This window comes from Monopterus albus, unplaced genomic scaffold (genome assembly GCF_001952655.1).
Source record: "Monopterus albus unplaced genomic scaffold, M_albus_1.0 scaffold543.1, whole genome shotgun sequence".
NCBI lineage: Eukaryota > Metazoa > Chordata > Actinopteri > Synbranchiformes > Synbranchidae > Monopterus > Monopterus albus.
In genome coordinates, this window is record NW_018128423.1 from 10,073 (window position 1) to 20,941 (window position 10,869).

Sequence of the window (10,869 nt, forward strand, 5' to 3'; positions counted from 1 at the left end):
TGCTCTTACCCCGTTCCATAATTGCATCCAGGATATTAGGCAATGGCTTGCACTAAATTTTCTGCAGTTAAATGAGAGTAAGACCGAACCCATCCTTATTAGTCCTGATCCGTCGCCTGATGTTGTTAACCTCTGCACTTCAGTCTTCCCTCTATCTGACACGGTGAAAAATCTCAGTGTAATTCTTGATAGTGGTTTTACTTTTGAGAAACAGATTAGGGCAGTGGTTAAGTTGTGTTTTTTTCCGGTAAGACTCTTATCTAAGGTTAGACCTTTTTGTCACATGGAGATCTGGAGAAGGCTATTATTGCATTTATTTTTTCACGGTTAGATTATTGCAATGCTCTGTATGTTGGAGTTCCCCAGACTTTGCTTCAAAAACTACAACTAGTCCAAAATGCAGCAACTTGGTTGCTATCTAACACCCCCAAGTTTGCTCATATCTCCCCTATTCTCTGTGCTCTTCACTGGCTTCCAATCCAATTCAGAATTAAATTTAAGATTTTATTGTTTGTTTTTAAGGCTATTCATAGCCTCGCACCTTCTTACTTATCTGACCTATTGGCAATTTATGTGCCAACAGGTCAGAGTGGCGAGAGCGCTGCACCTTAACCACTAGCCTACCAGGGACCACCTCTTTCTTATATCAAAGAAGAAATCATGTTAAAGTGCAAACATGTTTGTTCACAGTCACTGAATACCAGAAATGCCATAAAATCTGAGTCAGTGGAGCTCCGATACTACAATTTTCCACGGCAGTGAGTAAATAAAGATTCATCATAGTAACAGGTAAATTTAGAGCAGAGTCCCCATTTGAATCCAATGCATCTAGAAATATTAACATGTGACATTAACATTCATTTATTTTTAAATCACAGCAAGTGCAGTGAAACAGTCTGAATAGTGGTGGAAGGTCACTATGTACATTTACCATTTACTTAGGTACACTAAAGTACTGTACATTATCACCTTCATGAAGTAGGATTTATTGCAGAACCATTGAATTGGACTAATTTAGTGTGAGGTAGGTGGTTAAGGGCTCAAGTCAGGGCTGTGTCAGGAAGGGCATCCGGCGTAAAACACATGCCAAATGTCAACATGCAAGTCGTCAGATTCGCTGTGGCAACCCCTAAATGGGAAAAGCCGAAAGTGACTTTCCTTTCCTAGTGTGAGGTAGGTGTACCTAATAAGCTGGACACTGAGTCTAACTGGGGCTGCCCTGGTTGCCTCCTGTCTCTCCACACTCACTCAATAAAGACAAAAATGCAAAAACAAGCTTAAAACAGTCAATCTTACATGTTGAGGAGAAGGGTTTCATGCAGTCTTCCTCTGCCTCTGTGCTGTAAGGCTGCCATCTGCTGGTCGGAGATCCCCCAGAGGCTGTGGAGGAAAAACACTTCACGTCACATGAAGGATTTATGAAGACTGAGACTGAACAGCAGTAAGTGTGATAGCAGCACATGTAATGACTTCCACTTTGGTTCAGACTGTTGTTTTTAATTTACAAAAAACAAGGAACATATAAACAACAACACTGCTTCTGTCAGGAGAATAGAAAACACACAAACAAAGTCAAATATTCAAATCACTGAAATTAAACATAGAAAACCTGTGCATTTTAGTTTTCTTATTTTTGACAGTTTTTATTGTAGTGTCATATTCATACCACTCGACAAAAATGTTCAAAATTAGGTTTCAATCTAAAGTCTGTCCATTTCTTATGTATGTGAAATTTTCCTTTTATTATAATTGTACAAAATTAAAGAGATCCATCAAATTGCCTCCGAGAACAAGAATAACGTCTTTTCCCTGTAAATGGATCCTTTGCTTAGACAAGGTCAAAGTGTTTATTTGTCATATGCAGTTAGGAAACGTGCTTCCCTGTACAATGAAATTCTTACTTTGCCGTCCACATGAATGCCACAAAATACTAATGAAATATAAAGTAGATGAGCAATAACACAAATCTAAATAGGCATTAACACAAATCTAAAGCACTTTAAAACAGCAAGTGAAGGAAGCAAATAAAAATACAACAAGAACGTAATATAATGCAGAGAGAACATATGCTACGTGGGAGCCGTGGAGTGTAAATACTCAGCAGTGAGTGTGCAATTGTGCATGTGCAAAATGAGTATGTGATCTTTCTTTGCTTAGTCTAATAACTGTGGTTTTAAACCAGGGCTGGTTTATGAAAACTGGAAAGTTCCACAGGCAGCTTCTTGATAGAAATCTCACTCCTCCCTCTTTTAATAAAAGATGCCATAATTTCTTTAACCAGGAGAAACAGAAAGGGACTAAGGTGACATCCTTGTCTTATTCCATGACCAAGAGATGCCATAAACCAGGAGAAACAGAAAGGGACTAAGGGGACATCCTTGTCTTATTCCATGACCAATTACAAACCTAGAGAAGTACCATTACCTCATTTCACAGAGCTATTGCATTCATTATATAAACTCTTGTTTTCAAAAATCACTCCCAAAACCAAAGAACTATAAGTGTTGGTTGGATTGTGATGAGATGCAGCTCAGATGTTAATGTTACTGTCAGGATGAACCGTAATAACTGTGATTCTGTGACTTTTCATCAGGTCAACATTTCACCGTGTCCAGCTCTTTATGACACAGTACCTGTTAAACTAATGATGGGGTTTACGTAGATTGTTTATATTGTAAATATCCTCCCAACAGCCTCAGCTGGACGCTGTGTTTACTGCTGCTGAGCTCATGTTAGCTCATGCTAAATATTAGCATATTGGCAGTCAGTGACCTTCAGGCTGGTCACACCCAAGTCTAGGCAGATGTTTCTCCTCAGAGCTGATAAATTGCTTGCAAAAGTAGGAGTAAAGAAAATCTTTATTCAAGTAATGATACGTCCTTTCATAAACAGTTTGACATACACTGTTGGTTTCCAGGCCTTTAAGATGGAATCATGAGTGTCCAAAGTCAGATTGTAAGGACTTCTAAACTGAGCCTGTCCACTGACCGGAGAGGGCTGCACTCTCCAGCTCAGAAAGTTTGTTGTGATCCTTCAGGTTGTGGCACAGTGACACCTTCAAGAACCAGGAGACCAGCTCCTGCAGGACCCGAATGGCCACACTCGGTCCTTTAAAGACAGCCAGACCGTGTCTTCATCTTCAGGCCTGCCTCATCTTTGTTCACCTCTTCTTTGTCTTTTTTTACTTGGTTAAGATTTATTAAATTGGGAAATCAGTGAGCTCAAGACCTTCTTTGCAAAAAAAGACCCGAGAACAAATTACATATAGACAAGATGACAATGAGAGAAGTCTCCCAAACAACCATCGCACTCACACACGTTGGTCTCTCTACAGTTGTGAGGACACTCACTGACATGCTGTGTTCCTTGAACCGTTACCACCCATCTGAGACCATCTGCAACAGCGGCCTGACCTCTATCAGAGAGACATGATCTGAACCACTGATGTGCAGAAACCAACAGTCAATCCCAAAACCAGAGATCAACAGTGTGACATCCCTCCCACAGTTTTGGAGGTCAACCTGGCCAGCCCCACAGGACTGGCTGGTGTGTGGGTAGGTGGGGGTCACCAGCTGATCTACCTCACCTGGGGCCTCTTGGCTATTAAAGTCTTCCATGTGCAGACACAAGAGGCAAATCCTTGTAATGAAAAACTGTGTGGTGAGAGGAGCTGAGGCAACACGTTTTAACTGACATGAGACGTCCTTTCAGTTCAGTTCAGTTCAGACAACTTTATTAATCCCATGAGGGAAATTTAGTTTAACAGGTTTACAATCTACTCAAACATACACAGACGCACCTACAATCCTTCAAGCCTTCATGTGAAGCGTCCACTCACAAAGTGATTTCTAGTAAAGGGGCGTGTCAGTCCATAACAGACTTCCGTGAAGGATGCGCTCATATATCCTCGGTTATAGCTCCTCCAGGCAGCCTCCTCACAACCCAGAGCAGAAATAAGAGTACCTGAGCAGTTTTCTTATTGAGACCACTGTGCCTGAAAGTTGAATTAAAAGGTGTACAAGTGCCATAGTGATAACAGCAGGCGAATGATCCGGGGGTCAGCCATGTCCTTGCCAGGAGACATTCTTGTGTTCATCAAGGCTCTGAATATGTGACAGTGAGCCAAAGTAGACAAAGGACATGGATACACACAGACTTTGGCCTCAAGGTTTTTGGCCTAAACCTGGATGATCACCTCCTCAGCTCCTCCTGGTCCTGGTCTACCTCTCAGCACTGATCTTGTACCGCAGGACAAAGTACGCGATGAGCCTCAGAGAGAAAAAGAAGATGGCGAGGATGATGAAGTCCAGGTAGAGCTTGGCATCCAGCATGTCCAGCTCCTTCAGGATGGCCTCAGACTTCTGGAAGTGACACGTGTGGTCTTCATCGCAGTGAAGATCATCTCGATCCAGACCGTAGATGGACAGGATGGTGCCCTCAAAACCATATCTGCAACACAGTAACAGGGACCTTTAGAGGTCTGGTCAGGACTGACCTGTGAAGTTGGCAGGTTTTAAATCAAATGTGATTCTTTTTCATCTGTTTCAGTGATTTGTTGTGGATGTTTAACTGCTGATTTAGTTTGTGCAGGTATCAAGTTTTTTTTAAGAAGAAACTTAACACTGCATGTTTTGGATCTTTAAACTTAGCTTTCATGTTATTTGGACAATTTTAAATGATTGCTTACCTCAAAAAAACCCTCAGTTCATTCAGAGCAGCTTCATATACAGAGTACATCATTTACTCCCTTAATTATCTTAATTTACTACAAGAACACTATAATTACATAATTACTGAGGAAATAATATTTTAGCATAAGCATAAAAGTACTTTCTTTTGTCTTTTACTTTTGTCTCTTCCTGTTCAGAGTTGTAGCACCCCCACCTGACATAGGAGATGTAGGACATCCACTGCAGGTACCAGGGGATGGTGTCAAAACTGACAAAGAACCCAGAGAACAGCAGAACTGGGATCGCTGTGACCGGGCCAACGAATGTCGCCACCTGTGGGAAACAAATGCCCGAGTGAAGTCAGCAGGTACGCGGAACTGTCTGTGAGGTCACACAGGTGAGTTTACAGCAGTAAAGTAACCTGCAGCGAGTTGGAGGCGGCTCCGATCAGCAGACCCAGACTCTGAGCCACCAGCGAGGTCAGGATCCCCAGAGACAGGAAGAGGAAGAACCGCCCGGCATCTGCAGGCTGAGCCGTCATCCAGTACACAATACTGCAGTATACCACCGGAAATACTACCTGTACAACGGGACAGAGTACAGGACTGGGCTTGAGCAGAGAGGTTTGTTCCTGCAGTCTCAAATGATTCTGCCTGAACTGAAACATGTCTGTGCATTTCACAAGCTGCGAGCAGACTAAACAGGCACAGTGCAGGTTTTATAGTCAGATTCAGACATTTCAAGTCTGTATTAATTTTCTGACCTTTGTGTTCAGAATTACAGATGTGCATTTGTGAGTTTGCAACATGGAGTTTACAGGAGCTTCACTGCCCACATTTTTAATTATCTTTGGACAGAAGAAGTGAAGTACAAAAGAGTAATTGCTAGAGGCTCAACGGATTTGCTGGAGCCGGTAAAATAAATATAATATCAATTCACAGTCTGTCATTTTGTCTTAAATGTAGTTTTCAGCCTGAACATGACTAATTATTGGATTGAACTGACTAATCTGAGAGATGTTCTCCTGTGTCCAGAAAGGTTACCTGTGGGAGTTAAATGTAAATGTTTGACTACTAATGAGTAAACCTTCAGACCTCGTCACATTATATCAGAATCAGCTTTATTGGCCAGGTGTGTCAGACACATGAGGAATTTGACTCTGGTACATCGGCTCTCAGTGTTTATGTACATATCCCCATGCAAGGGGCAAGTAAACAGTAAACCAGCATAAGGCTGTGTAATATAACAAAATAAGCAGTATTAACAAGCAACAACCAGGGCAAACAATGCAAAATAAGTGGTATAGACAGGAAGTAAACAATGCAGACAGACAAGGAATGCTCATTGTGAAATGAGATAATAGGAATAAAGGAATAAAAATAGAGATGTGGGCATATATTAGTGATCGTTACTTGGAAGGGGATGTCGGCCATGGTCTTGGCCAGGTAGTAGGCCTTCAGACTGTACCAGTAGTTCAGGTGCTCCCTCAGAAAAACTCCCATCTCCAGAGGAACTGAAACACACCGTCACAGATCCACATGAGATGATGCTCTCTAACGTACACAGAAACAAACAGAATTAACACATGAATGAAAGAAACTGTGTATCTGAACCCAAACACAGACAAAGAGTGGAGAGTGAATACAGCAGGTCATGGACATGAATTCAGGTTCAGTGTTGAAGCGCAGGAAACTGCTTTAATTTTGGCCTTGGCCATGGATTGGCTGTAGAGTCCCTGCTGTGCACCACTGCACCTTACTGACTGGTGAAAGTCAGACTCACATGTGAGCACTGTGGGCATCAGGGCAGCGAACATGAGGAACAACATGGAGAAGAACAGGAACCCTGAGTTACTCAGAACCTTCTTGGCCTCGTTCCCGATGCCCAGGTACAATAGACCAATCAGAACGCCGATCCCGATGTGAGATGAGATCCTCAGGTGAGTCAGCATCTGCTTGACCAATGACAACATTTCTTACTACAGCTGTTTCTGCATGTGTTCATGATATTGGGCTTGTTCGAGATGAACTGCGCCTGGGCAGCGGACAAGAGCAGGTGGCTGCAGGGGCAGAGACAAGAAGCTGTAGTCACAACGGACAGTGGGGAGACTTCCCAGCAGTCTTCACAGCCTGACACTGACATGCCGACTGAACACAGTGTCATCAAACCAAACAGTTCAGCTTGTTCTCCGGCAGCTGTTTTAATGATGCTCTTCATTATGACAGGGAGACTGATACAATGCTAATCTGTGTCTATGGCTTAATCTCCAGGTTACTCAAATAGTGTATACAAATAGTTTAGTGGTCTGCTGTTGTCTAGTAGCTGACCAGGCTTGATGTGAAACTACTGAAACAAATTCACAGGAGTCAGCCCAAAGGATCTGTCAGATATGAGACTGTCAGGGCTGAAACATCTGTGCAGCTGGCATTTTAAGAATCTTTATAATTTATAAAGACTTAAATCAGTAATACCCACACCGTGGAGCCATCAGACTGTCTGCAGCCTATCTGAACTATCTGTACGGTAATCTGACTGCTCTCAGCCTCTGACCAGACACATCTCTTCCTTTCACACAATAACCCTTCACCGTTCCAGAGCCCATTGAAAAAATTAAAATCTCTATAAACAAACAAAAATGTCATGCAGCATCTAAACCAATCTGCTCTTAGATCAGGTGAGAGCCTGGCGTTTCCCATCATGCCCTGCAGCGACCCTGATCTCTAAAGGTGATTGTCGCCTATGGTATCATGACATCAGAGTGAGACGGGACCAAAAACTACCCAGCTGCACTGTGCAGCGGTCGATTCTGTGCAGACCTGACTCATCTCGAACGAACCTTATTGAGTGTACTGTCACTCAGACTGTTTCACCCTGCAGTGAGTCAAACTGTCCACTGGGTGTCGCTGTGCACTCTCACCGAGTCTCTGAGGATGCTGAGGAAGGTTCTCCTCAACAGGATGGAGATCTGAGTCATGGAGTTTGCTGAGAAACTGTGGCAACCCTCAGATGACGAACACTCCTGAGAAACAGAGCAGAAGGCAAAAATCAAAAATCATCTCCGTGACTGAAATACTTGTTGAGCAGGGTGAAAGATATGGCATCTTTATAAACACGCTGTATTGGCATTAAAATATAACAGACAACATCTTAATAAAATAGTGAAACACAGAACAGACTGACTTTTACCAGGAAGGTCTCATGTTTCCATGCACGCAGCTTAATGTCATCAGAACACATTTATATCAGCCATGTCCACCTCCCAGACGTTTTCCCTCTCAGTGACCAGGCCAAACTGGAAGGACTATATCGTAACCCAACAGTCTGGGAGGAAACTGGGCCACATGACCGTCGCACACACGACCTGGTTGTTATTCTTGTGCGCACGTGGCTCACATTTCAGTTACATCTATGCACGTGTGGCAGTTTAGGAGCTCAGCGGTGTTCACACCAGAGCCGGGTATATCAGCCGTCACTGACACAAAGATGGGATCTGAGTGGTAAGGCCTGGGATGTGGACGCGGGTTTTAACCACATTTTTCCTGACTTTTATTTTGAAACGTCAGGCAGGTTCCTCTTCATCCTGTGGCGGCAGCGGACAGTTTGAGGAGTTTAAGAGGAACATGTCTGGGTGACACTGACACCTGAAATCTCAGCAGGTGTATTTGTTTTTACCTCCTCCGTGCGCTGCCACAGGAACGGGTGGTGGTTTGTGTCTCTGTTCAATTCGGACCGGTAATTCTTCTCACACTTCCTGTCCTGAACAGCCCTAACCAGTCGGAGCAGCTGGTCCCCGTACTCTCCAGACGCCACCTCCATCACTGTGAAGCAGAGGACAGTCAGAGACGGTGAAGGCAGCGTGGCGAGAGGAGTCAGTGTGGGGGCTTCTTACCAAAGTCTGCAGGGTTGTGGTAGGTGGGACAGTTGAGTCCGAGGTCTCTCAGGTAGGGAACCAGACTGGAGACTCGGCCTCGGTAGATACACTGACCCTGACTCAGCACGTACAGCTGAAAGACACAAATACACCGATGTCCATGCTATAGTACGTAACAGACTAAACTAATGGCGAACTGAGATCAGCAGTTTGACAGCGGACGCTCTGCTGATTCCAGTAACCTGATGACTTACAGTACAGTCATGACAATATGATCCACACTAGCATGAAGGATGATGAGTATACAGATGTGTCCTCAGCTCCAGTCATAAGTCAGTGAATCAGCTGATTTATCTGAAGAAAGCCCAGAAACAATAATCTGCATCGTGACTTTAAAGTCATGCCACTGATGTCCAGAGGCAGCGAGCCCAGATGTTTAAATGGATGGGTAACAGCTATAAACCCAGCTGTGTGCTCCTGGAACGACAGCTGTCTCGGAGACTGCAGACAGTGAGTGAGCCCTGAGCCACAGTCATATAACAGCAGCAGTGAACGTTGGCTCTGCGTTTCTGGGACATGTAGCAGCTGAACCAGCTGCAAAGAGCTGCTGTTGGTTGAAAACATCTGTATTTTGATGCTGGTGTAAATTCTGAGCTCACACACACACTCTCTCTGGATATGACAGAAAACAGTACAGTTATATTAATGCTGAGCTGCTTTATTTATTGTGATGTAGGCCCGCAGCATGCACTGTAGTGTGTGTAATGAAGACAAATGCGATCGTGCACAGCATCACTTCCTGCCCAATGCCGCCTCAGTGTGAAGAACCATTCCCCTGTTTGCTGAACTATAACACAGGCCCAGTGTGTGTGTGTCTGTGTGTGTGTTACCTTGTCGAAGAACTCGAACAGTTTGGCGCTGGGCTGGTGGATGGTGCAGATGACGGTGCGTCCTCCCTGGGCCAGAGCTTTCAGCAGAGAGACCACCTGGAAAGAAGACGAGCTGTCCAAACCACTGAGACACACAGAGACAGGGAGGACAGTCAGTGTTCGGGGTTCAGGCACCTCACAGATCCACTGACACTGAGCAAGGAAGAGGCTGCACCAACTTATGATGGAGAGCAGTAAACACCTGAACCAGCTGGAGCTCTGACAGAAACCAAGATCCTGCAGCCTGTAAACACCTGATCCAGGTTTCTGATTCACTGTCTGCCGCTCTGCAGCTGCAGCTAACTCTCCCATCAGTCAAGCTTGGTCCCAGATGGGTTTTCCAAATGGACAGTGACCCCAAGCAGACTTTCAATGTGGCAGCATGGCTTAAGGACACAAAGTCCAGGTACTGGAATGGCCACCACAAAGCCCTGACCTCAATCTCATAGAAACTTTGTGGGCAGAACTGAAAAAGCATGTGCAAGCAGGGAGGCCTCCAAACCTGACCCAGTTCCACCAGTTCTGTCGGGAAGAACAGGCAGAAACTCCAACAACTTATTGTAAGATGCTCGTGGAAGGCTTCCTGAAACGTTTGACCCAAGTTAATCAATTTAAAGACAGCTCTACTAAATATGTAAACTTCCCCACTGGGAATGTGATGACAGAAATAAAAGCTGAAATGAATCTTTCTCTACTACTATTCTGACACTTCACACTAACTGACCTGAGACAGGGAATGTTTATGGGACTCCTAGCTAATTATAGACCAATATCCAATCTCCCATTTATTTCCAAAATCCTTGAAAAAGGACTTGTCTCCATACTTGTCCTCTTAGATCTCAGTGCTGCTTTTGACACCATTGATCACAGAATCTTACTGCAGAGACTTGAACATGTTATTGGGATTAAAGGAACTGTGCTAAGTTGGTTCAAATCTTATTTTTAGAAAGATTTCAATTTCTTCATGTTAATGACGAATGTTCCACACAAACTGAAGTCAGTCACGGCGTTCCACAGGGCTCTGTGTTAGGTCCAATTCTCCACTTTATACATGCTCCCTTTAGGCAATATTATCAGGAAGCACAACATAAATTTCCATTGCTATGCAGATGATACTCAGTTATATTTATCTATGAAGCCAAATGAATCAGGTCAGCTGGTCAAACTTCAAGCATGTCTTAAAGACATAAAGGCCTGGATGACCTGCAACTTCTTACTTCTAAACTCTGACAAAACTGAAGTTATTGTGCTTGGGCCTGAAAACCTTAGAAATCTGCTGTCTAATCATATAGTTACTCTAGATGACATAGCCCTTGCCTCCAGTACTACTGTGAGGAACCTGTGAGTCATCTTTGATCAGAATATGTCCTTTAAATCACACATAACCCAAGTCTCTAGA

At 43.8% G+C, this 10,869-nt stretch overlaps 1 protein-coding gene across 1 annotated transcript in view; it reads right to left on the reverse strand.

The window, feature by feature from the left end:
* Positions 1-2,686: 2,686 nt before the first annotated feature.
* The window catches only part of abcg1 (ATP-binding cassette, sub-family G (WHITE), member 1), a 25,961-nt gene continuing 17,778 nt past the window's right edge, over positions 2,687-10,869 (reverse strand). Inside the window, exons 8-16 of the mRNA XM_020588487.1 lie at positions 9,432-9,555; positions 8,560-8,674; positions 8,343-8,488; positions 7,588-7,689; positions 6,453-6,621; positions 6,083-6,183; positions 5,092-5,250; positions 4,885-5,003; positions 2,687-4,449 (exon numbers count right to left, since the gene is read on the reverse strand). Of these exons, the coding sequence (XP_020444143.1) occupies positions 4,221-4,449; positions 4,885-5,003; positions 5,092-5,250; positions 6,083-6,183; positions 6,453-6,621; positions 7,588-7,689; positions 8,343-8,488; positions 8,560-8,674; positions 9,432-9,555 (1,264 nt within the window). The 3' untranslated portion in view covers positions 2,687-4,220. The remainder of the gene's footprint in view (positions 4,450-4,884; positions 5,004-5,091; positions 5,251-6,082; positions 6,184-6,452; positions 6,622-7,587; positions 7,690-8,342; positions 8,489-8,559; positions 8,675-9,431; positions 9,556-10,869) is intronic.